We start from the raw sequence: 25,742 nt of genomic DNA on the forward strand, positions 1-25,742 counted from the left end.
TCCTGACCGCCCACCTGCCGCCTCCTCCCAGATGTGGATGAATGCACTGTGAGTGGCGGCCTCTGCCGTCTTGGCCGCTGTGTCAACACGGAGGGTAGCTTCCGGTGTGTCTGCCACGCGGGCTTTGAGCTCAGCCCTGACGGCAGGAACTGCGTGGGTGAGTAGAGGCTGGCTGGGTGGCAGGGGACTTCCAGGCCCCACAGCACCTGGAGTCCACTCCTGACCCAGAGCCCACCCCAGACCCTTCATGTCCCCGCTCCTGCCCACCCTAAACATTGCTTCTCTCCATCGCCCCAGATTATTTCCATGAATTGTAAGAAGGGGTCTCTGGGTGAGACCAAGCAGTCTAATGCCTAATCCTGGGCCTGAACTGGGGACCTTCCCTGTCCCAGGACAGCCCAGAAGGACTGGCTGCAGAGAGGGTCGGATCAGGACCTTGGAGAGCACCCAGCTCTTCGCTGCCCGAGGGGTTTGGGTAGGGTCTGGATCCGTGCTCAGTGGGGTCCCCCTCCTTTCTTTAGTCACCTTGTGAGAAGATCTGCCTCCAAAGTCCCTTCTATGGAAGGATTTTAAAGCATCTTTCTTGTATAATTTTCATACCATAAATTACCATTGAAAACCTGCAGTTCAGTGGTTGTTAGTAAATGCACAGTTGTACAAGCATCACCACAATGTAAGTTTAGGACATCTTTACTACTTAAAAAATAAAGCCCCGGTCCATTACTACTTCCTTCCTAATCAACTCTCCGCTCTCCAGCCTTCGACATCAGGCGGATCCACTTCCTCTCTCTCTGAATTTGCCTATTATGGACATTTTCTATAAATGGGATCACATACTATGTGGTCTTTTATGTCTGGCTTCTTTTGCTGAGCATCCTCCACCTGCAGCATGTGTCTGTACTTCATTTCTTTTCATGGCTGAATAATATTTCTCCGTATGAAGGAAACACATTGCATTCATCCATTGATGGACATTTGGGTTATATCTATGTTTCAACCTTAGGGATAATGCTGCTATGAACATTCACATACCAATTTTTGTAAGGGATTTTTTTTTCAATTTTTGTATGGGATTTTTTTTATACTAGGGTATAAAAAATATTATTTTTTATATTACTTTGAGACAGGGTCTCAATAAGTTTCTTAAGTCCTCACTAAGTCGCTGAGGCTGCCCTCAAACTTGTGATCCTCCTGCTTCAGCCTCCCAAGCTGCTGGGATTACTGATGTGCACCACTGCTCCCGTCTTTTCTTTTTTCCCCTTCTGTATGTGCTATCCGTTAGTGTACATAACAACACTTTGGGAAGCAACTCATCTCCTCACTTGCCACACTGCTTTAGATTAGATTGTTTTTTCATTAGCTGACTTTCACCTTTTTTTAAAATTGAAGTGAAGTTCATGTGACATAAATTGAATCGCTTTAAAGTGAATAATTTACTTAAATTTTTTTCAATGTACTTTATTTAAATGTAATAATTTAAAACTGAATAATTGGTGGCTTTGGGTACATTCCCAGGGTTACACAATCATCATTTCGCCTATTTAAAAGAAAATTTTGTTTTGCACTTTTTTTAAGTGGCAAAATAAACATAATATAAAATTTGCTATGGTATATATATCATATTGGTTACTGTCAGTCGTCTAGAGATAATTAAAGTCTATGGCAGGTTGTGCCTAGGCTCCAGGCCAACGCCACCCCTTTACGTACGGGGCCTGAGCATCCTTGTGTCTAGTAAAGGAAACAAGTAACGGACAGTCATGGGCTGTCACATCCCAGGGAGGGTCCTTCAAAGGCTCGGCCCTGAGTCCTGGAGGAGAGAGAGAGGGGCTGGTCAACAGGATAGGGTGGCCTCCCTCCCTGGACCCAGCCTCTCCCGGTGTCCCCAGACCACAACGAGTGTGCCACCCACACCATGTGCCTCAACGGCGTGTGCGTCAATGAGAACGGCAGCTTCACCTGTCTCTGCAAACCTGGCTTCCTGCTGGCACCTGGTGGCGGCTACTGCGAGGGTGAGGCTGGACTCCGACCAGCAGAGGGTGGCCGGGAGGGGGAAGGAAGAGGAGGGACAAGGAGAAGAGAGGAAGGACTAGGAGAAGGAGGTGAGGAGAGAAAAAGGAGAAGGAAAAAGAAGGGAAGAAAAATGGGGAGGGAGAAAGGAGGGTGGGGGAGGATGAGGGGGCAGAGAGGGAAGCACGGGCAATGGGAGGTGAGGGGGAAGCGGGCAGGTCCCAATGGGTCCCACTTATCCCAGACATGGACGAGTGCCAGACGCCAGGCATCTGCATGAACGGCCACTGCACCAATACCCAGGGCTCCTTCCTCTGCCAGTGCCTGGGGGGGCTGGCGGTGGGCGCGGATGGCCGCGTCTGTGTGGACACCCACGTGCGCAGCACCTGCTTCGGAGCCGTGCATAAGGGATCCTGCGTCCACCCCTTCCCGGGAACAGTCACCAAATCTGAGTGCTGCTGCGTCAGCCCAGACCACGGGTTTGGGGATCCCTGCCAACCTTGTCCTGCCAAGAACTCTGGTAAGCCTCTGGTTGCCTGTCCCCACCCACCTCCTTGGTCCTGGGCCGTTTCTTTGGTCCAGGAAAGGGAAGAGACGAAAGGGGGTTGATCTCCCTTTGGGGATGTGGGCGGCACATCTTAGCCCCAGACTCTTGCCCAAGACCGAGGAGTCAGGGTCAAGAATGTGGCTGAAAGTCTGCAATGGCCCATTTTCCCTGGCTCTTCCCCCACAGCCGAGTTCCAGGTGCTGTGCAGCAGCGGACTTGGCATCACCACGGATGGTCGAGGTAAGTGGGTGCAGCTCCCCCATCCTGGGCCAACGTGCTGTTGACCGGTGCTGCCAGGTAGAGGCGGGGTGTGGCTGGGAACTGTATTGTCCGCCAGAGCTGCCATAATCAAGTACGTAACCACGTACTGCAGACTGGCTCCTCCAACCACGGAAGTTCATCCTCTTGGGGATCCTGGGGGCCAGAAGTTCAAGGTCCAGGTACAGGCAGGGCTGGGTCGTCCTGAGGCCACGAGGGAGCATCTGTTCCAGGCTTACCTCACCCCTTGCTTTCAGTGATTTATTTGATGGTGATCCTTGGCATTCCTTGGTTTGAAGAAGTCTCATAGACTTTACATCATCTCTAGATGGCTTAGAACACCTAATACGATGTAGATGTTGTACACATGGTTGTCACACTGCATTGTTTAAGGAATAATGACAAGGGGGGAGAATCTGCGCATGATGGTGCACACTCAGGAGGCTGAGGCAGGGGGATCATGCGTTGGAGGTCAGCCTGGGAAATATAGTGAGACCTTGTCTCAAGATAAAATAAAAAGGTCGGGGCAGCAGTTCAGTGGTACAGTGCTTGCCTAACATGTGCGAGGCCCTGGGATTCATCCCTAGCACCACTCACACAATAAAAATCTATACATGTTTAGTATGAATGCAGCTATTTTCTGAACGTCTTCCATCCTGGGGATTGGTTGAATCCACTGATGTAGAACCCACAGACACTGAGGGCCACCTGTATTACATTAAGGGATGCTATACAAATGTCTACTCCATGCCTTCCAAACTGGGGACAGGGGACATTTGGCAATGTCTGGCATCTCATGGGTAGAAACCAGGGATGCTGCCCCAACATTCTGCAAGGTGCAGGATGCCCCCCACCCACCCACAGTAAGGAATGATCCTGCCCCCAAGGTCAACAGGGCCAAGGCTGGGCAACCCTGGTAAGGGGAGAAGTGAAGCAAGGTCTGGGCTGGAACTCCAACCTGGGGGAGACCCCCGGAGAGCCCATGCAGCTGCTGTCTCTCTCCTCCTGCTGCAGACATCAACGAGTGTGCCCTTGATCCCGAGGTCTGCACCAACGGCATGTGCGAGAACCTTAGGGGCAGCTACCGCTGCATCTGCAACCTGGGTTATGAGGCAGGAGCCACAGGCAAGGAGTGCATCGGTGAGCATGCCCACCACTGGTCAGGGGGTGGGCTCCTCCCACGGCAGACCCCTGATCCCTCTCTCCAACCCCACCCTACAGACGTGGACGAGTGTGCCCTCAACAGTCTCTTGTGTGACAACGGGAGGTGCCGGAATAGCCCTGGTAGCTATAGCTGCTCCTGCCCCCAGGGTTTCAGCTTCCGGCAGGACACAGAGACCTGTGAAGGTACAGGGTACCGGGCACACTTCTGGCAGCACACACAGGACACACAAACACACAAGCAGATACACATGCTGCATGTGGTGTGTGCACACACAGGCTCTACACGGCCGGGCCACCTGCTCCCTTCCTGGGCTGACCCCCTGCCACACCCTGACCTCTGTCCGTTCTCCATTTTCCTCCTATGTCTCACTTTATCTCTCTCATGCCACAACCCCCTTTAGAGTCACCGGTCCACACCATGCATGCTCCTGAGACCCTGCACATCAGCATTCATGCACGGGGGCTGAGTTTGATTTATAATAAACATATTTTGGGCCATATTCCTGGCACAGTGCTTCAAACCCTCTTGTAATCTGAGCAGTAAAGATTCTAGGAGCATCTTGAGTCCTAATGGTTGGTTTTTGACCCTGAGTCCCGACATGGAGTTCTGAATCTCTTGGGATTTCCTGGGTGGTAGAAAGGTGTTTGGTTCTGATGAAGCAGCTGGTCACCAGAAAGACCAAGCCATGATTAGAAGCTGGGAGCTTTCCATGCTCCCTCCAACCTCTGGGAATGGAAGACGAGCTGGAGATGGAGTTAGTCATGCCTACATCACCAAGCCTCCATCAAAATCCCAGAATTATGTGGCCCGGGGAGCTTTCAGATAGCTGAAATGGCAGCGGCGTCTGGAGCTCCCCACCTGCTTCCCGATACCTCATCCTCTGGCCATGTTTGTGAGCTCCCCTGGAGTGTGCTAGGAAACGGAAGTCCAGTGCTTCCCCGAGTTCTGTGAGCCTCCAGCTAACCATGGAGGAGGCTCTGGGAACCCGCAGTTCCTGGCTAGCCAGTCAGAAGCTCTGGAGGCCTGGATTTGAATGCCACCTACCTGGGTGGGGGGGCAGTCTTATGGGACTGAACCCTTCACCTGTGGCATCTGCCTGTAACTCAGGTAGACAATGTCATCATTGAATTGAGTTAAAGGGCACCTTGCTGGTGTGGGAGAATTGGTCAGTGTGGGGACAAAAATTCATGTCTAGTCACTGGAGTGTTTTGCACTTCATTGAGGTAAGAGTAGGAAAAAGAGTGTGGTTTTTCTTGTCTCTTACACACACTCACACACACACACACACACACTTTGAACATGCTTGCGTGCACACTCTATTCCCACATTCTCTGCCTGCTTCTGCTTGCATCTGGGTGTAGCAGCTCCCCGGGGAGGAGGGGGCCCCGGGGAGGAGGGGGCCCCGGCCAGGTGTGCCTCCCCTTCCCACAGCTCAGCAAGTGGTGGTGGGCTGTCCCCGCAGACATCAACGAGTGCCTGTCCAGCCCCTGTGTGAACGGTGTGTGCCGAAACCTGGCGGGCTCCTACGCCTGCGAATGCGCCCCTGGCAGTCGGCTGGAGCCGACTGGTACCATGTGTGTAGGTGAGAGGGGTTGCAGATCCTGGGCCTCTGCAGGTGGAGGTGCAGGTGTAAGCCCTTCAGGTGAGACAGTGACCCCACCCCCTTCCACCCAGACAGCACAAAAGGCACTTGCTGGCTGCAGATCCAGGATGGCCATTGTGAGGTGAACCTGCAGGGAGCCGCTCTGCGGTCTGAGTGCTGCGCCACCCTCGGGGTCGCCTGGGGGAGCCCCTGCGAACGCTGCGAGATAGGTAAAGCTTATCTGGGGGCCTCCCGAGGCCACTGCGCCTGCGTGCTCTGGTGCCCATTGGGAGCACGGGGTGGAGCTGGTACCCTGGGGCTGGCCGTAGAGTGATTCTTCTCTCCATCCCCATTCACCGAAACACAGACCCTACCTGTGCACGTGGATTTGCCCGAATGAAGGGTCTCACCTGCGAAGGTAACTCTGACCCTCTCTCTCCCGTTCTCTTCCCCTCCAAATCCACATATACAGGCAGGTGTGTGTTATACTTGGGTGCTCCTGGGGATCCTCCTGAGATAGAGACCGAAATTTTCCCTCCCTGGTACCCAGGTCTTCCCGAGATCCCCCAGTATCCTTGCCATGGTCCCCTCCTTCCTCCCCAAGGACAGCTTGGGCTTCCTGAGCTCCCAGGGGAATGACCAGCAGCCCTCTTGGGGGCCTCCAGCCCTCCCATCTCTGTCTTGCCTTCCACTGCCCAGATGTGAACGAATGTGAGTCCTTCCCGGGCATCTGTCTGAACGGGCGCTGCCTCAACACGGCTGGCTCCTTCCGCTGCGAGTGTCCCCAGGGCCTGAAGCTGGACGCCTCGGGCAGGCTCTGTGTGGGTGAGTCCAGGCACATCCCCGGAGGGGGCCCTGCCCTCCCCTCCTTCCCTCCACCTGCAGCGACTAGAGATGCCTCTAGGAACAGGACAGATGCGGGCCCTCCAGGACCCTCTACTCCCACTCAGTGCTCCCTGAGAATTTATATGCCTCCTCTCTGAGCATTGCAAATGACAAAACCCTCGTGAAATCGCATCTGCATGCTTGGTTATTCTCTTTTCCAATAAAGTGTACACAGGTGGCCCTGAGCAGGAGCCCCCAGGAGGCGTTCAGCCAGTGGGCTTGCTCACACACCTCCCTCAGTCTCAGGGCTCAAGGTCACTGGAATGTTTTGCTCTCAGTCTCAAAGTCTCTGAAATCCCAGCCCCTCCTCTCAGCATTATTTTGAGGATTAAATGGATTGAGTGCTTGGTTAGCATCCAGGCAGTGAGCATTATTATTATGGAACTTCAGCGTGAGGAAGCTACGCCTTTTCCCCCCATGTTGGGGGAGAAAGTTTCAGGCAGCGGGTCCCGAGCCCCCGCCTGCAGTGTGGCAGGGGTCTGACCTGGCGATCGCTGCTCTGTGCAGACGTGAGGCTGGAGCTGTGTTTCCTGCGCTGGGACGAGGACGACTGTGGGGTCCCCCTGCCCGGCAAGTACCGGAAGGACACTTGCTGCTGCTCCATTGGGGCCGCCTGGGGTGCTGAGTGCGAGGCCTGTGGGGGGCCCGACTCCCCGGAGTTCGCCAGCCTGTGCCCCCGAGGACGGGGCTTCGCCCCCCAGGACTTCCTGTCTGGCAGGCCCTTCTATAAAGGTGTGTGGGGAGGGGAGCCTGCAGGAGAGGCCCTGGCAGGATGGGGAAGCCAGAGGAGGGGACAGCATGGGGACAGTCCTGGAGGTGGGAAGTGCCTGGAGAGGGAGGTGAGAAAGTTCAGGGGTCAGAACCCGGGAGGGCTTGGTTGACGATTCCCAGCTTCAGGATGTGGGGTGGTCTGATCACGTGTCACACACCCCCACACTCCAGATGTGAACGAGTGCAAGGTGTTCCCCAGCATCTGTACCCACGGCACCTGCCGCAACACCGTGGGCAGCTTCCACTGCTCCTGTACCGGGGGTTTCGCCCTGGATGCCCAGGAGAGGAACTGCACAGGTAGGTGCCCCCTCTGCCTCTTGGAGAGGGGAGTCATCCATGCAGGGATGGCGGCCTTGAGTCAGAGGTGGAAGCATGACCCATGTAGGTGCCTCTTGTACCCACCTGTGTGCTATGTGACCTAGGGTAGGTCTTTACCCTCGCTGGGTTGTAGGAACCCTCTGTCCCTGTGGAAGGGCTCCAAATGTGACCACTCAGGGCCTCCAAGCTAAAAAGACCCCTGCCTTGCTCAGTGTTCAGAGCAAGCACCTCTTTCCCTGCTCCGTGAAGCGTCCAGGGCTCCCCTGCAGCCCCTTGTGTCCACAGAGGTGGAGACGCGGCCCTGGATCTCCTCTTGGGTCAAGTCCAGGGACCCCTAGGGATCCTCCTCCCCAATCCCCCATGCCACACACACAGACCCTGGCCCACACCCCCTGTCCCCACAGATATCGACGAGTGCCGCATCTCCCCCGACCTCTGCGGCCAGGGTGCCTGTGTCAACACTCCGGGCAGCTTTGAGTGTGAGTGTTTCCCTGGCTACGAGAGCAGCTCTGTGCTGATGAAGAACTGCATGGGTGAGCGGCCGCAGGGTGAGGGCGGGGTGGGGTCCAGAGGAGGGGCCTGGAGCCTCACCGGTGGAGGGCAGGCATGGGAAGGGGCTGCCATCCAGCTAGGGAAGAGCACATCTGGATGCCACAGTCTGTCTTTAGGAGAGAGGCCTGGGGACTGAGACCTGGGTGGGGACATGCGGACAGTGAGGTCTCCCAGGAGGGGTGCAGCATGAGAAAGACAGGGCTCCACAGAGAAGCTTGGGAGATGATGTCGTTCAGAGGCCTCAGCCCCATGGTTCCTCTGTTACTCATTCAGTGAACATTCCACTGCAGAGAGCTTAGCAATAGAGCTGTTTTCTTGGAGCTCATGGCCTTGTGGGGAAACAGATGTTAAAACGAATCCCCAAAGCAATGCACAATTTCCAATAGGAATGCGGACCTGGAAGATGGGCCCATCCTGTGGGACCTGGGGAGTGGCTGAGAGCAGTGGGAGAAAATGGGGTGAAGAGAAGCTAGAGGGACAGCCTGGAGTGAGAACAGCATATGCAAAGGCCCTGAGGTGGGCCTAGGGCTAGAAGGAGACAAAGGTGGCTGCAGGGCTGAGCCTGGTCCAAAGGGGAGGGGAGGGGCTTCTCAGGGCTTCTGTCCGTGATTCCAAGTGTCGGCCTCCGTCCCAATTCTGCGAATTCTAGTCCCTCTTCCCCAGATCTGACTTGTCCCTGCTTCTCCCAGCTCAGACCTCACTGTCCCTGGTCATCCAAGCCCTAAGCCTCTGGGATGTCCTGGCTTCAGCCAGGGTGAGGGAGCCTGGGGCAGCAGGGGAAGCTTCCAGGAGCCACTTCACCGCCTCCTCCAGTTGGTGTCTTCAGCCTGCTCTTTTCATACATTCAGATGTGGACGAGTGTGCAAGGGACCCGCTGATGTGCCGGGGAGGCACCTGCACCAACACGGATGGGAGCTACGAGTGCCGGTGTCCCACAGGACATGAACTGGTGGCCAAGGGCACTGCCTGTGAGGGTGAGTGTGCATCCTGCACACGTGATGTGTATATGTGCACGTGCCCTGAATGTGCTAGTGGGAGTGTGTGTCTCAGTGTCTACCGTGTGAGATGGCAGGTGATTGTATTGGTGTATCTGAGGATGGGCTTATGTGTGACTGTGCAAATGTGTGTGATTGCATGCACCGGATGGTGGAAGTGTACATTTGTGTGTCTCCATGGGTGCACAGGAATGAGATTGGAGGAATGTGTGTCTGTGAACGTGAACGTGTACCTGTGAATGCATCTATATGAGTGAGGGTGCCTGTGAGGATGTATGTGTGTGCCTATACAGGGTGTTCACATGTGTGCAGATGTGAGGGGGTGTGCATGTGTGTGAGCATGTAAGACGTGTGAGTGCGTATCTGGATGTGAATGTGTCTATAGAGGACAGAAGTGTTTGCATGTGAGTGTATGAGCTTGTATGGCTGTGCAAGAGATGTGAGTGTGTATGGATGCACGTTTACACAAGGAAGATGGGTTTGTGAGTGAGGGCATGTTCATGTGTGTGAGCATGCACAACGGTGTGAATCTACCTGAGTGCGAGTGTACATTCAGGTGTACAAGTGTGAGCATAAGTATGAGTTAGTGTGAGGTGTGTTTGTGAGTCTGAGTCTGTGTATTTGTGTTTGTAACGGAGTGTGTATCTGTGGCTGTGTGCACCAGGGACGAGTGTGCATGGTGTGAGTGTGTGTTTGTGTGAGTAGGCAGGTGCCCGTGGAGGGAGTGCTGATGTGGGGAGTGTGAGCTGATTGGTTAGGTGTGTCTCACCACAAAGAGGGCAGAGGGTACAGGTCCCTCCTTCACCAGGGAACCCCACCAGCCTTGTGCTTCCCCCCACCCCACAGACATCGACGAGTGTGCCCTGAGTGACAGCCTGTGTCCGCACGGCCAGTGTGTCAACGTCATTGGTGCCTTCCAGTGCTCTTGCCACGCTGGCTTCCAGAGCATGCCTGACCGCCAGGGCTGCGTGGGTGAGCCTGCGCTTGCCCCAGATCCCCGCTGCAGCCCAATGGCGCCTGCCCCAGATCCCATGCAGCTCAATGGCAACCGCTGCAGTTCCTTCTGGCCTCCTCTCGGGTCCCACTCCACTCTTGCCCCTGAATGAGCCGCACCCACCCGGGCCCCGCCCACTGTCCCACCCCCACCCCACCAGACTGCTCCCACTTCCCAGCCCCGCCCACCAAACCATGACAGGCCCCTCCCACTTCCCTGGCCCAACCCACACATGGCCCCTCCCACTGCCCAACTCCACTGCTTCCCAGCCCTGCCCATGCCCAGCCCCGTGCACTGCCCCAGCTGCTCCCTGTCTGCCCTGCCTCCTGTAGACATCAATGAGTGTCAAGTGCGGAATGGTGGCTGTGACGTGCACTGCGTTAATACTGAAGGCAGCTTCCGGTGCGGCTGTGGACAAGGCTACCTGCTGATGCCTGATGGGAGGACCTGTGCAGGTGGGTGGGCCTGGCCTCTCTCTCTGCCTGGGATGGGGACTTGCTGGCATTAGCCAAGCCCCAAAGTGGCCCAGAGGCCAGCATCACACAAAGTCCAGGGCAAAGCCAAAGCATCCCTGCCTGTCCTTGTGGGCTGCTGACTCTGGGAGAAGGATCCTGGGATCTCCCCGCATGCTGTGCACTTGCAGCCCATCCTCCACTCCTGTTCTTCCAGATGTGGACGAGTGTGAAGAGAACCCAGACATCTGTGACCGGGGCCAGTGCACCAACACGCCCGGGGGTCATCGCTGCCTGTGTTATGATGGCTTCACAGCCACTCCGGACATGACAACATGTGTCGGTGAGAAGCCAGGACTGTGGGGTGGAGGAGGCAACATCAGAACCCCTACTCCCCCTATCAGGAGGCACGAAGGCACAAGTGCGAGGTCCCATCCCTGTCAGGAAAGGGAGGTGAGGCTTGGTAGCAGTGCTCAGTGGGCTGCTTGGAGGCCACCAGCACTGAGGCCTGCCTCCAAAGCCCTGGAGTCTCTCTCATAGAAGCAGAGCCAGCCAAGCCTGTTCTTAGGGATCACCTTTTGTATATATTTAGTTTTTAGTGTTTTAGGTGGACACAACATCTTTATTTTACATGTATGTGGTTCTGAGGATCAAACCCAGTGCCTCATGCATACTAGGCGAGCACTCTACCACTGAGCTACAACCCCAGCCCCTTAGGGATCACATTTATTGAGCATTCACTGTGAACCCAACACCAACCAGAAAATCATGCTGTATTCTGGGGGTTGGTGCTTTCAGATCATCCCAGGCAAAGGGGAGGGGGAACAGGATGAGAGAGAGAGAGTCAGAACGGTGTTCTGTGAGCCCTGTTTGGGGTTTTGCAATCCCTGTCCTCACCCAGCCACAGGTGTCCCTGGGGACTGGGGAGGAGATGTGTACTGGGTGCCCTACCAGGGCAGAGCTGAGGGGAGAGTGGGAAGTTCCAGAAATAACCATGTGACTCCTGACCAAAACTTACTTGGACAGTGGAACTTGAGTCCCATGCACTGGGATTTCAGAAAAAAGCCTTGTGAACAAGTAAATGTAGGGATTGCTGTCCATGTAATCCTGCTGCAGACCTCATGTGAAGTCCTGCTGGAGGCAAGCCTGGCTGTCTTGTGGAACTCGTTCCCTAAATGTCCTGGACAGTGCAGGCCTGTCATGGCTCACTGGCTCCTGTGTTCCATGAAGCACATGCTGTGAAACACTCATCACAGGACACCCAGCCTGCTGCTGGCCTCCGTCCTGCCCTCCCCCAGCACCTAATCCTCAGGCCTCCTGCCCTCTCACCCTACAGATGTGAACGAGTGTGACTTTAACCCTTACATCTGCATCCACGGGATCTGTGAGAACACAAAGGGGTCCTTTGTGTGCCACTGCCAGCCAGGCTACGTCGTCAGGAAGGGGGCCACGGGCTGCTCAGGTGAGCTGGTGGTCAGTGATGCAGGTGAGAGGGACTCCAGGGGCCAGCTTGATGGTCATCAGGGCTGCCCCAGGCCTCAGGCAGAGTGTAGCCAGAACTCATTCTGATGGATCTCCACTGATGACACCTCGTGTGAATGCATTGCCCTGGGGTCCCCTTAAACAGCTGGACAGAGCACCCCCAAATGCCCACAGCACCTTCCCAACACAGCAGGGGAGCCTCTGTTTTACAGGACACATTGAAACACCGAATTTTTATAGAATCCGTTTCCTGGGGCTGTCAGATGAGCATTTGCCTCTTAGTATAAAATCCCAGGGATTTGGCCTCCCTCCAGAAAAAAGTTCTGGAGCCAAAAGGCCTGAAATCAAGGTGTGGCCAGGCTGGGTTCCTTCTTGGGAGTTCAGAGGGAGAGTCTGTCCCACGCATGTCTCCTAGCTTCAGAAGGTTGCTCACAATCTTTGGAGTTCCATGGCTTCACCTTGACCTCTTCCTTCCACAAACACGGCACAGTACTGCCATAAAAGCAGACACATAGACTCATGGAATAGACCAGGGGGCTCAGAAGTCAACCCCCGCAGCTACAGGCATCTGATTCTTTTTTTTAATTTTTATTGGTTGTTCAAAACCTTACAAAGCTCTTGACATATCATATTCCATACATTAGATTCAAGTGCGTTATGAACTCCCAATTTTACCCCAAATACAGATTGCAGAATCACATCGGTTACACATCCGCATTTTCACATAATGCCCTATTAGTAACTGTTGTATTCTGCTACCTTTCCTATCCTCTACCATCCCCCCTCCCTCCCCTCCCATCTTCTCTCTCTACCCCATCTACTGTAATTCATTTCTCTCCTTGTTTATTTTCCCATTCCCCTCACAACCTCTTATATGTAATTTTGTATAACAATGAGGGTCTCCCTCCATTTCCATGCAATTTCCCTTTTCTCTCCCTTTCCCTCCCACCTCATGTCTCTGTTTAATGTTAATCTTTTCCTCTTGCTCTTCCTCCCTTCTCTGTTCTTAGTTGCTCTCATTATATCAAAGAAGACATTTGGCATTTGTTTTTTAGGGATTGGCTAGCTTCACTTAGCATAATCTGCTCTAATGCCATCCATTTCCCTGCAAATTCCATGATTTTGTCATTTTTTTAGTGCAGAGTAATACTCCATTGTGTATAAATGCCACATTTTTTTTTATCCATTCATCTATTGAAGGGCATCTGGGTTGGTTCCACAGTCTAGCTATTGTGAATTGTGCTGCTATGAACATCCATGTGGCAGTATCCCTGTAGTACACTCTTTTAAGGTCTTCAGGAAATAGTCCGAGAAGGGTAATAGCTGGGTCAACTGGTGGTTCCATTCCCAGCTTTCCCAGGAATCTCCATACTGCTTTCCAAATTGGCCACACCAATTTGCAGTCCCACGAGCAATGTACAAGAGTACCCTTTTCCCCACATCCTCACCAGCACTTGTTGTTTGACTTCATAATGGCTGCCAATCTTACTGGAGTGAGATGGTATCTTAGGGTGGTTTTGATTTGCATTTTTCTGACTGCTAGAGATGGTGAGCATTTTTTCATGTACTTGTTGATTGATTGTATGTCCTCCTCTGAGAAGTGTCTGTTCAGGTCCTTGGCCCATTTGTTGATTGGGTTATTTGTTATCTTATTGTTTAATTTTTTGAGTTCTTTGTATACTCTGGATATTAGGGCTCTATCTGAAGTGTGAGGAGTAAAAATTTGTTCCCGTGATGTAGGCTCTCTATTTACCTCTCTTATTGTTTCTCTTGCTGAGAAAAAACTTTTTAGTTTGAGTAAGTCCCATTGTTGATTCTTGTTATTAACTCTTGTGCTATGGGTGTCCTATTAAGGAATTTGGAGCCCGACCCCACAATATGTAGATCGGAGCCAACTTTTTCTTCTATCAGATGCAGAGTCTCTGATTTGATATCAAGCTCCTTGATCCATTTTGAGTTAACTTTTGTGCATGGCGAGAGGAGGGGATTCAGTTTCATTTTGTTGCATATGGATTTCCAGTTTTCCCAGCACCATTTGTTGAAGATGCTATCCTTCCTCCATTGCATGCTTTTAGCCCCTTTATCAAATATAAGATAGTTGTAACTTTGTGGATTGGTCTCTGTGTCCTCTATTCTGTACCATTGGTCCACCGCCTGTTTTGGTACCAGTACCATGCTGTTTTTGTTACTATTGCTCTGTAGTATAGTTTGAAATCTGGTATCGCTATACCGCCTGATTCACACTTCCTGCTTAGAGTTGCTTTTGCTATTCTGGGTCTTTTATTTTTCCATATGAATTTCATGATTGCTTTATCTATTTCTACAACAAATGCCATTGGGATTTTGATTGGCATTGCATTAAACCTATAGAGAACTTTTGGTAATATTGCCATTTTGATGCTGTTAGTTCTGCCTATCCATGAACAGGGTATATTTTTCCATCTTCTAAGATCTTCTTCTATTTCTCTCTTTAGGGTTCTGTAGTTTTCATTGTATAAATCTTTCACCTCTTTTGTTAGGTTGATTCCCAAGTATTTTATTTTATTTTTTTTTTTGAGGATATTATGAATGGGGTGTTTTTCCTCATTTCCATTTCAGAAGTTTTGTCGCTGATATACAGAAATGCCTTTGATTTATGCGTGTTGATTTTATATCCTGCCACTTTGCTGAATTCATTTATTAGTTCTAGTAGTTTCTTTGTAGACCCTTTTGGGTCTTCTAGGTATAGAATCATGTCACCTGCAAATAGTGATAATTTAAGTTCTTCTTTTCCTATTTTTATGCCTTTAATTTCTTTCGTCTGTCTAATTGCTGTGGCCAGTGTTTCGAGAACTATATTGAATAGAAGTGGTGATAGAGGGCATCCCTGTCTTGTTCCAGGTTTTAGAGGGAATGCCTTCAATTTTTCTCCATTCAGAATGATGCTAGCCTGAGGCTTAGCATAGATAGCTTTTACAATGTTGAGGTAAGTTCCTGTTATCCCTAGTTTTTCTAATGTTTTGAACATAAAGAGATGCTGTACTTTGTCGAATGCTTTTTCTGCATCTATCGAGATGATCATATGGTTCTTATCTTTAAGTCTATTGATGTGGTGAATAACATTTATTGATTTCCGTATATTGAACCATCCTTGCATCCCAGGGATGAATCCTACTTGATCATGGTGCACAATTTTTTTGATGTGTTTTTGTATCCGATTCACCAGAATTTTATTGAGGATTTTTGCATCTAGGTTCATCAGAGATATTGGTCTGTAGTTTTCTTTCTTTGAGGTGTCTTTGTCTGGTTTCGGAATCAGGGTGATGTTGGCCTCATAGAATGAATTTGGAAGAGCTCCCTCTTTTTCTATTTCCTGAAATAACTTGAAAAGTATTGGTATTGGGGCTGGGGATGTGGCTCAAATGGTAGCGCGCTTGCCTGGCATGCGTGCGGCCCGGGTTCGATCCTCAGCACCACATACAAAGATGTTGTGCCCACCGAAAACTAAAAAATAAATATTAAAATTTTCTCTCTCTCTCTCTCTCTCTCTCTACCTCTCTCTCTCTTTAAAAAAAAAAAGAAAAGAAAAGTATTGGTATTAATTCTTCTTTAAAGGTTTTGTAAAACTCCGCTGTATACCCATCCAGTCCTGGGCTTTTCTTGGTTGGTAGTCTTTTGATTGCTTCTTCTATTTCATCCATTGATATTAGTCTGTTCAAATTGTGTGTATCCTCCTGACTCAGTTTGGGCAAATCATATGACTTAAGAAATTTATCGATGTCTTCACTATCTTCTATTTTATTGGAATATAGGTTTTCAAAATAATTTCTAATTGTCTTCTGTATTTCTGTAGCATCTGTTGTGATATTGCCTTTTTCATCCCGTATGTTAGTAATTTGAGTTTTCTCTCTTCTTCTCTTCGTTAGCATGGCTAAGGGTCAGTCGATCTTATTTACTTTTTCTAAGAACCAACTTTTAGTTTTGTCAATTTTTTCAGTAGTTTCTTTTGTTTCAATTTCGTTGATTTCCGCTCTGATTTTAATTATTTCTTGCCTTCTGCTACATTTGCTGTTATTTTGCTCTTCCTTTTCAAGGGCTTTGAGATGAAGTGTGAGCTCATTTATTTGTTGTTTTTTTCTTTTTTTGAGGAATGACCTCCAGGCGATGAATTTCCCTCTTAAAACTGCTTTCATTGTGTCCCATAGATTCCGATGTGTTGTGTCTGTATTTTCATTTATCTCTAAGAATTTTTTGATTTCCTCCTTTATGTCTTCTGTAACCCATTGATCATTCAGTAACATATTGTTCATTTTTCATGTGATGTAGGATTTTTCCTTCCTTCTTTTATCATTGATTTCCAGTTTCATTCCATTATGATCAGATAAAATGCATGGTATTATCTCCACCCCTTTATATTTACTGAGGGTTGCCCTATGGCATAATATATGGTCTATTTTTGAGAAGGATCCATGTGCTACTGAGAAAAAAGTATATCCACTTGATGATGGTTGATATATTCTATATATGTCAGTTAAGTCTAGGTTATTGATTGTGATATTGAGTTCTATAGTTTCTTTATTCAACTTTTGTTTGGAGGATCTGTCCAATGGTGAGAGAGGTGTGTTGAAGTCACCCATAATTATTGTGTTGTGGTCTATTTGATTCTTGAACTTGAGGAGAGTTTGTTTTATGAATGTCGCAGCACCCTTATTTGGTGCATAAATATTGATAATTGTTATGTCTTGTTGGTGAATGGTTCCTTTTAACAGTATATAATGTCCTTCCTTATCCCTTTTGATTAACTTAGTCTTGAAGTCGATTTTATTCGATATGAGGATGGCCACCCCTGCTTGCTTACGAGGACTGTGTGCGTGGTATATTTTTTCCCAACCTTTCACCTTCAGCCTGTGTATGTCTTTTCCAATCAGATGTGTCTCCTGGAGGCAGCATATTGTTGGATTTGTTTTTTTAATCCATGTTACCAGCCTATGTCGCTTTATTGGAGAGTTTAAGCCATTAACGTTTAGAGTTACTATTGATATATGGTTTGTACTTCCAGCCATGTTTGATTATTTGTTAGAGTCTGTAAACAAGTCAGGATGGCGCCTGGCAAAATGCCAGAGGGAGTGGTTTGTGAAGTAACGCCAGCGAGCCATTAAGTGTGGAGATTTCTTATTGGTTGACTGATGTATCTAGTTTATGCTAATTAGATAAGCTGTGTGGAATGTATAAATACTGCTCCTGTCCTGCAATAAACGGCTCCCACTCATGCTGTATCAACGTACACAAGTTGTTCGTCACCCCCCGGTTATTTTGCTGCAGCAGGGCTGTGGCAATTATTTATCTTTTTTTTCTTTAATTTAGTTTGTTTCTCCATGATTAGCTTTCCCCCCGCCCTCTGTCTTTACTGAGGTACTTCCCACTGTTGGTTTTGGTTATTGTTTTTCATCCTCATGTAGTGTTTTGCTCAAGATGCTTTGCAGTGCTGGTTTTCTGGCTGCAAATTCTTTTAACTTTTGTTTATCACGAAAGATTTTTATTTCGTTGTCGTACCTGAAGCTTAATTTTGCTGGATACAAAATTCTTGGTTGGCATCCATTGTCTTTCAGTGTTTGAAATACGTTGTTCCAGGATCTTCTCGCTTTCAGCGTCTGTGATGAAAAATCCGTTGTTAACCTTATTGGTTTACCCCTGAATGTAATCTGCCTCCTTTCTCTTGTAGCTTTTAATATTTTCTCTTTGTTCTGTATATTGGATATCTTCATAACAATGTGTCTTGGCGTTGGTCTACTGTGATTTTGTATGCTCAGTGTCCTGTATGCATCGACAATTTGTATATCCGTTTCCTTTTTTATTTCTGGAAAGTTTTCTATAATTATTTCATTCAGCAGATTGCACATTCCCTTGGTTTGAACCTCTATACCTTCCTCTATCCCAATGACTCTTAAGTTTGGTTTTTTTATATTATCCCATATCTCTTGGATGTTTTTCTCGTGATTTTTTACCAGCCTTTCTGAGTTGGCTAGACTCTTTTCAAGATGATATATTTTGTCTTCATTATCTGACATTCTGGCTTCTACTTGCTCCACTCTGTTAGTGATACTCTCATTTGAGTTTTTAATTTGGTTTATAGTTTCCTTCATTTCTAGAATTATTGTTTGATTTTTTTTATAATCTCTATCTCCTGATAAAGATGCTTATTTGCTTCTTTTATCTGATTATGTAATTAATTTTCAATGTGTTCTTTCACTGTTTGAATTTGCTGTCTCATATCCTCTTTAAGATTCCATTCCATCTGTCTAAGGTATTCCTTGAGTTCTTTATTTGGCCATTTTTCTGATGCCTCTAGGTCCTCCTGAATATTTAGGCTGTCCTGCATTGTTTGTACTCCTTTTCTTCCTTGCTTTTTCATGCTGCTCATGTTACTTCTTGTTTTGTTTGACTGCTGAGTTACTGTTTACTCCTATAAATTTATTTGATGCTTGGGAGGAAAGGTATTAGAAGGGAAGGGAAGAAGTCACTAAAGAGAATGAGAGTAAGCAGGTAGAATTCAAGGAAGGGGGAATAAGGAAATTGAAAAGAAATGAAAAGACAAAAGAAAAAAAATAGAAAATAAAAAAAGAAAAAAAAATTAAAAAAAATAATCAAAAAAAATCAAAATTAAAATTAAAAAAATAATAAAAAATATTTTAAAAAAATTAAAAAATAAAAAAAATGAAATGAACCCCCCCCCCAAAAAAAAATTAATAAATGCAGTCTTAGAGTTTGATTAACTTCTCTTCCAGGAGGTGGAGCTGTGCCCACCGGGCCAAGCTTCTCCTCTCAATACACGGGAACCAATCACTGTGCAGCAGCTCCTCCTCCCAGACGGGGGCGGGTCTCCAATCCTGAGTGCCTAGGGCCTTCTCTTGTGTCTAGTCACTTCCCCACTTTTCCTCAAGCCAGGCCCCGCTCACCGGTGGCGCTCACCACAATACTGGCTACACGCCAGGTCTGCTGCTCCCAGGAGCCCTATTTTCTTGAACGACTGGGCACACTCTCCCTGTTTGCCATTCCCTCAGACCCTGTGTTTGTGGAGCTTGGGGCTGAGAACCCTCAGCGAATTTTGCTTGCCCTCCGGTAACCACGCCCCCAGTAGCTGGTGCAAGAGACCTCAGTTGTCAGCACTGGTGGGAGCGGTAGCCGGGGGTCCTGGGCCATGGGTCCCGTGCCACTCCTGATTCCCTCGGTCTGACTATCGCGCTCACGGGAAAGCTGGGAGGGGCCCTTAAGGTTTTCCCGCTGTGTGGAGAGGAAGCGCTAGGGGGTTACACACCTGTCGCCGCCAGTTTCAATGAAGTTATCTCCTCCGCCACATTCTGGTGACATCAGTTCTCTGCCATGGTGGTATCCCATGCAAATGGCGACAGTTCGTTCCCTTTGCCGGGTGACCGATGCAACGGGTGGGTCCTGACTGTCTCTCCCAAGCCCCGTCTCAATCCTGTGGCCACTACCTATGAAGGCTCGGTTGGTATTAACCTCCGCAGGTTCAGAAGGGCTGACCAGTTGTTTCAGCGGGATCATTTAGTGCTGAGTCACAGCAGTTTGTCTGCGAGACGCAGGCGAATGGGAGCTTGAATTCAGCCGATCCGGGCTCAGTGTGTGTTCTGAGAGGCCCAGACTGTTCGCCCCAGATCCACGTCAGCTCAGCATTGTCTAGTGGTCCTGAGCAAACAGCATTTAGACGGTTTATGACTCCCTATGCCCGCGCAGCTGAAGAGGTCAGAGGCTTGATCTCTCCACGCCCACCGCCATGTTGGATCTCCCCAGGCATCTGATTCTTGACCAAGGGGCCAAAAATGTATGGTAGGGAAAGTCAGCCCCTTTGACAAATGGTACTGGGTGGATTTCCGCATGTGGAAGAGTGAAAGATGAACCCATCTCCAAATGAGAACACATTCACAGATTCAAGGGGTTAGGACTTGACTGGGTGTTGCAAGGGCCCACATCCCTGCACGCTCTAGTTGTATAGTTATTTGAGTGTGTGTTAGATAAAAGATTGCATCGCAGAACGTCAAGCCCTATGATTTTTTTTCTTCCCATGCACTGTATGGGACCCAGGGCCTGGTGCAGGCTAGGCAAGTGCTCTACCACTGAACTGCACCCCTAGCCCAAACCCATGACTTTGAGTTTGTCGGTGTTTTTATAAATTTTTCTTTTAAAATACATTTTTTCAAGTATAACTGAGAGTCCAGGTAAAGAAAGGTTCAGTAACAGTAGCCACTTAGGTGGTGCACCAACACTGCAGAGATGATAAAGGTGATGCAAAACTGACTCAGTTAGAAATGACAGAGTAGAAGGAAACCCTGGTTTAACTCTTCATTGGGACAGTTACTCTTAATGTCTACCTGAGTCTCTTGTGTGGCTATTTTAGATCATTTCTGAGGGCTGCTAAGAGTTATGCCTATTGGGTTGGGGATTTCTCTCTTGGACTCTGGATAAAGACAGAAGGTCCTGGGGTAGGCAGAAGGAGACTCTCTGGGGACTTTCTCCCTCTTTTCACTGCTATCACAACAAGCCTCCCCCTCTGAGACTGGGCCCTGTCATTTCTCCTCCCCACTCAGATGTGAATGAGTGTGAGCTTGGGGGACACAACTGTGACAGCCACGCCTCCTGCCTCAACGTCCCTGGGAGTTTCAGCTGTAGGTGCTGGCCAGGCTGGGTGGGGGATGGCTTCGGATGCCAGGGTGAGTACCTGGGGCAGGGGTCCCTACAAAGTAGAAGAGGGGGCTGGGGATGTGGCTCAAGCGGTAGCACGCTCGCCTGGCATGCATGCGGCCCAGGTTCGATCCTCAGCACCACATACAAACAAAGATGTTGTGTCCACCGAAAACTAAAAAATAAATATTAAAAAAAAAAAGAGAAGAGGTAGGTGGGTGCAAGGTGGAGATGGTGTGGCTGGGTCCAGGGCCGGTGGGACCATGCAGGGCTGGGTTGGAGGATCTGCCTCTCTGCAGCCCCTGGCATGCACACTGGGGGACTCCACGCTCTGTCCCCTACAGACCTGGATGAGTGTGCCCTCCGAGAGCACCGGTGCAGCCCGCGAGCCGACTGCCACAACACCCCTGGTTCCTATCGCTGCGCCTGCCGCCAGGGATTTTCTGGGGATGGCTACTCCTGTGAAGGTGAGAGGAAGCAGGTGCAGACACCAGAGAGAGGGAAAGCCACGAGGCTGGACTCGCCACCTCCCACCCTGGGGATGCTGGAGAGATACAGCCTCAGCCCCCAGGCCACCTACCCACCCGCGAAGGCTGTCTTCTCCCTTGGACTCCGCGTGCTTGGGGATGCTTGCTTACTACCTGGCTGCCCTCTGCCCAAGGCCCTGAGTGACCAAATCCCTCTCTGCCCGACTGCTGGAGTCTGCATGTCCAGAGCCCCGTCTCCTCTCCCTGGCCCCTGTCTTGATCACATGCCCACCCCGAGTTGGGGTCCAAGTTCCTAGAGCTTCATTCCTGCGTCCCTGGGGACACTGAAGTGTTCGAGTGACTGGATCCTCCCACCCACCTCGTGGGGTTCCAGCCCAGCTGGCCCCCAGCCCTCCGCCCCTTGGGTTCCGTAGACAGGGACGAATGCGCTGCGGACATGGACCTCTGTGAGAGCGGGCAGTGTCTCAATGTACCTGGTGGCTTCCGCTGCGAATGTGAGATGGGCTTCAGCCCCACCGAGGACCACCGGGCCTGCCAGGGTGAGGCCCGGGCTCCACCGGATAGGGGGCAGAGCAGGTGGGTCCCCAAACATGCTGTCCAGCCAGGCGGGCTGACCTGGGGTCCCTACAGACGTGGACGAGTGTGCTCTTGGGAACCTCTGCACGTTCGGGACCTGTGAGAACCTGCCTGGGATGTTCCGCTGCATCTGTGACGATGGCTACGAGCTGGACCGCAGTGGCGGCAACTGCACAGGTGCGGGGTCAGCCAGGCTGGGGAAGCAGGAATACAGGACTGAGGGTGGGGGCGTGGCTTGCTCCCTCGCTGCCCCCCCCCCCCCCCCCCCCGGAGCGGGCTTGCCTGACCTCAGCTCTGCAAGCCAATCTCCATTGGCTGTACTCCACTCTGCTGCTGTTGAACAGCCACAGACGATATGTAAATGAATGGTCATGGCCATTTGCCAATAAAACTTTATTGACACCAACAAGCAGTGGGCCAGATTTGAGTTTTCCACCCCATGGTTTGAAAGCATTTTCTAAATCTGGGTTTTGTGTGTTGGCTGAGTGGCACGCAGGGTGGGGAGAGTTTTCAAGGGGAAACCTCTAAGCCCAGTTGAATGGAACAGGAAGAAGAGGGGGTCGGAAGGGCCAGTGCAGATTCTGGAGGCCTGTCCCCTTCAATTTCTTTCCAGGGAAGGACAAGGACTTGTTCCAAGGTCCAGCACCTAAGCAAGGGCCATGGCTTTCCAGGAGCAAGCCAAGAGGGAGGGGGATGGAAGGAGGGTGGAAGTCCTGCTGATGGTGGTGTTGCCCCCCACAGATGCCAACGAGTGTGCAGACCCTGTGAACTGCATCAACGGCCTGTGCGTCAATACCCCCGGCAGCTACTTCTGCAACTGCCCCCAGGATTTCGAGCTGAACCCCACTGGGGTGGGATGCGTTGGTGAGTCCATGCTCAGCTCTAGCTGGAGGGACCTGGGGTCTGTGGAGCCAGCTGGATGTCAGGCTGTCCACCTGCTCCTGACAAGAGGACACTTGCTGGCTTGGAACCAGGATCATCCTTGTCCCCCAGAGAGATGCAGCCTTCTGGTCTAGATCCAGCTGCACGCCCATGCAGACAGTCTCACAAGCACACACCTTCCCTGCCCAGCCCTTCCCTGTTCATGCATTCAGGAACGCCCAGCCACCACCACACACACACGGCCACACACACACACACACACACACACACGGCCACACACACTGAGACAGTCAGTCAACAGTTGTCCCCCCCAACCCCCACACAGGCACACAGAGACTCTCAGAGGCCACAGCTACACATGCATAGACACATAGCAAACACACATGCACATGGTTTCTCTCCTGCCATTTGCTGACCACCCCTTTCTGCCTGTTCAGATACCCGGGCTGGGAATTGTTTCCTGGAGACCCTTGACCGAGGGGATGGTGGCATTTCCTGCAGTGCTGAGATCGGAATTGGCGTCACCCGAGCCTCCTGCTGTTGCTCCCTGGGCCGGGCCTGGGGCAACCCCTGTGAACTGTGCCCAATGACCAATGCCAGTGAGTTCCTCTGCAGGGCAGGCACTGTGGCCTGAGCCACAGACACCAGGATCTTCGGGGTCATTCTGCTAACAGTAGGCTTTGAGGGACAGGGAAACTGAACACCAGGGAGGGAGAAGGGTGCATCCTGGGGCACATTGCATGCTCTGGGCAGCTCATGGGCCAGGCCTCTCCAATTCTCTGTGCTTCACTCCATCACTTGGCCAGTCAACAAACACTGGGAGTTCCTCTGTGCCTTGTGCTAGGGTCCGGGGACTGAGAGAAAGACAAGCCACATCGGTTCCTCACCTGTGAACCAGTGGTCTCAGGATTGCGAGGGTAGAGCTCTCCAAAGGGCTTGTTTGAGGCTTAGGGATGGTCCAGGAGAAAGCCACAGAGAGGAAGCAGGTAAAAGAAGGCTTCCCAGGGAGAAGGCTTGAGCGAGGTTTTGAAGGATGAGTAGGAGTTTTCCTAGAAGAGTAGGGGGAGGATGTGAAGGCAGTGAGAACAGCCTGTACAAAGCCGCTACCTTGTGACCCATCTGCTGCCATATTGAATGTGAAAACACATTTACACACACTCACACTCACACACACCGAATCCCCAAGCAGCCCTAACATTGGACTAAGGTCTCTTGACTCCAAGAGGCCAAGGATGACCAGATGGGGGCCTGCTCTTGAGCACTTTTTAAGGGACCCCCCTCCCGTTTCCCCTAGGCTTTGATCCAATGCCCCACCCCATAGCCCCTCACAAGAGCCTGTTTCCCTTGCAGCTGAGTACAGAACCCTGTGCCCAGGTGGTGAGGGCTTCCGGCCCAACCCGGTCACTGTCATTCTAGAAGGTGAGTTCCTGGCAGACCATCCAACTGGCTCCACTTTCTCTGTATCTCACCAAAGTACTGAGTTGGACTGCCTGGGGAGCATATCTTTTCACCTGGAGGACAGGCGGGAGAACCAAACCATGCTTCCACTTTGCAATGCATTGTTAATTTATTCTTTCAGCTATTTCTTCTCCCATCTGTTGGCTTAGTCATCCAACCATTCACTTATCCATCCACCCGTCCTTCCATTTATCCATGCCCTATCCATCCATCATCCATCCATCCATCCATCCATTCATCCATATCTCATTCATCTATTCATCCATGCCCATCCATTCATCATCCATTCACCCATGCCCTATCCATCCATCATTCATCCCCCATCCATCCATCATCCATCCATCCATTCATTAATACCTCATTCATCCATTCATCCATGCCCCATCCATCATCCATCCATCCATCCATCCATCTATCCATTCATCCATACCTCATTCATCCACTCATCCTTCTCCTATCCATCCATTCATTCATACCTCATTCATCCATTCATCCATGCCCCATCCATCCATCCATCCTTCTATCCATTCATCCATACCTCATTCATCCACTCATCCCTGTCCTATCCATCCATCCATCCATTCATTCATCCACACCTCCTTCATCCATTCATCCATGCCCATCCATCTATCATCTATTCATCCATCCCCATCCATCCATCATCCATCCATCTATCATCTATCCATCCATCCATTCATCCATACCTCATTCATCCATCCCCATCCATCCATTCATCCATGCCCTATCCATCCTTCCATCCACTCATCCATCCCACATCTTTCTCACAATGAAAGAAAAGGAGTTGAACTCAAGAGAGTCTGGGTCTAGCCTTTGAGATAGACCTCCAAATGTTCGACAGCCATGAGGGGTATCTCTTGGGGATCCTTGAAGGAGCCCAGGAAAGCCCAGGAAGCTCCCACAATCAGCTTTTTCTCTTCCTTGACAGACATTGATGAGTGCCAGGAGCTGCCAGGGCTGTGCCAGGGAGGGGACTGTGTCAACACATTTGGCAGCTTCCAGTGCAATTGCCCACCTGGATACCACCTGAATGAGGACACCCGCATCTGTGAGGGTGAGTGTGGATTCTTCCCCAGGCAGGGCCAGGCCCTCCCTGACTTCCTGTCCTGCCAAGCTCCATATGGATAAGGAAGGGAAGTCCTCACCTGAGTTTGGTTTGCCCTCTGCTCTTCCTCCTTCTCCTCTTCATTTGTCCATCCATCTGTCCATCCATTTGTCCTCTTCTCTTGAGCCAAACTGACCAAGGCCCAAAGCTAAGCATGAGAAGGAAAAAACATGAGAAGAAACAGTCCCACATTTCCTTCAAGCATCACTTCACCTGTCTATCCTTCTTTTTAATATTTTTTTAGTTGTAAATGGACCCAATATCTTTATTTCACTTATTTTTATGTGCCTCACACATGTAAGGCGAGTGATCTACCACTGAGCTACAAACCCAGCCCTGTCTATCGTTCTTGTTTGAGCATCACAGGAATGGTCAACAGCTAGCTGGTGCCCAGGACGGTGTGTTAGGATTAGGGACAGTGTTTTATTCCACTGTGGTTGGAGAAATGCTTTGTATGATTTTAATTTTAAAACAATTTATTCACACTTGTTTTGTGACCTGATCTATGGTCTATCCTAGAGAATTTTTCAT

At 50.3% G+C, this 25,742-nt stretch overlaps 1 protein-coding gene across 1 annotated transcript in view; it reads left to right on the forward strand.

Annotated features, from left to right (window-relative positions):
- Fbn3 (fibrillin 3) overlaps positions 1 to 25,742 on the forward strand; it is a 61,792-nt gene that overhangs the window by 7,838 nt on the left and 28,212 nt on the right. The window contains exons 13-38 of the mRNA XM_046444206.1: positions 32 to 157; positions 1,887 to 2,009; positions 2,252 to 2,527; positions 2,741 to 2,794; positions 3,827 to 3,952; positions 4,034 to 4,159; positions 5,440 to 5,559; positions 5,652 to 5,789; positions 5,927 to 5,977; positions 6,259 to 6,384; positions 6,952 to 7,176; positions 7,387 to 7,512; positions 7,938 to 8,066; positions 8,934 to 9,059; positions 9,927 to 10,052; positions 10,407 to 10,529; positions 10,744 to 10,869; positions 11,863 to 11,988; positions 20,591 to 20,713; positions 21,029 to 21,151; positions 21,586 to 21,711; positions 21,803 to 21,925; positions 22,490 to 22,612; positions 23,068 to 23,229; positions 23,981 to 24,049; positions 25,035 to 25,160. Of these exons, the coding sequence (XP_046300162.1) occupies positions 32 to 157; positions 1,887 to 2,009; positions 2,252 to 2,527; positions 2,741 to 2,794; positions 3,827 to 3,952; positions 4,034 to 4,159; positions 5,440 to 5,559; positions 5,652 to 5,789; positions 5,927 to 5,977; positions 6,259 to 6,384; positions 6,952 to 7,176; positions 7,387 to 7,512; positions 7,938 to 8,066; positions 8,934 to 9,059; positions 9,927 to 10,052; positions 10,407 to 10,529; positions 10,744 to 10,869; positions 11,863 to 11,988; positions 20,591 to 20,713; positions 21,029 to 21,151; positions 21,586 to 21,711; positions 21,803 to 21,925; positions 22,490 to 22,612; positions 23,068 to 23,229; positions 23,981 to 24,049; positions 25,035 to 25,160 (3,348 nt within the window). The remainder of the gene's footprint in view (positions 1 to 31; positions 158 to 1,886; positions 2,010 to 2,251; positions 2,528 to 2,740; positions 2,795 to 3,826; positions 3,953 to 4,033; positions 4,160 to 5,439; positions 5,560 to 5,651; positions 5,790 to 5,926; positions 5,978 to 6,258; positions 6,385 to 6,951; positions 7,177 to 7,386; positions 7,513 to 7,937; positions 8,067 to 8,933; positions 9,060 to 9,926; positions 10,053 to 10,406; positions 10,530 to 10,743; positions 10,870 to 11,862; positions 11,989 to 20,590; positions 20,714 to 21,028; positions 21,152 to 21,585; positions 21,712 to 21,802; positions 21,926 to 22,489; positions 22,613 to 23,067; positions 23,230 to 23,980; positions 24,050 to 25,034; positions 25,161 to 25,742) is intronic.

Source organism: Marmota monax, unplaced genomic scaffold, assembly GCF_021218885.2.
Source record: "Marmota monax isolate L192 unplaced genomic scaffold, Marmota_monax_Labrador192_F-V1.1 WCK01_AAM20220418_F8-fsc00102, whole genome shotgun sequence".
In the NCBI taxonomy this organism is placed as follows: Eukaryota; Metazoa; Chordata; class Mammalia; order Rodentia; family Sciuridae; genus Marmota; species Marmota monax.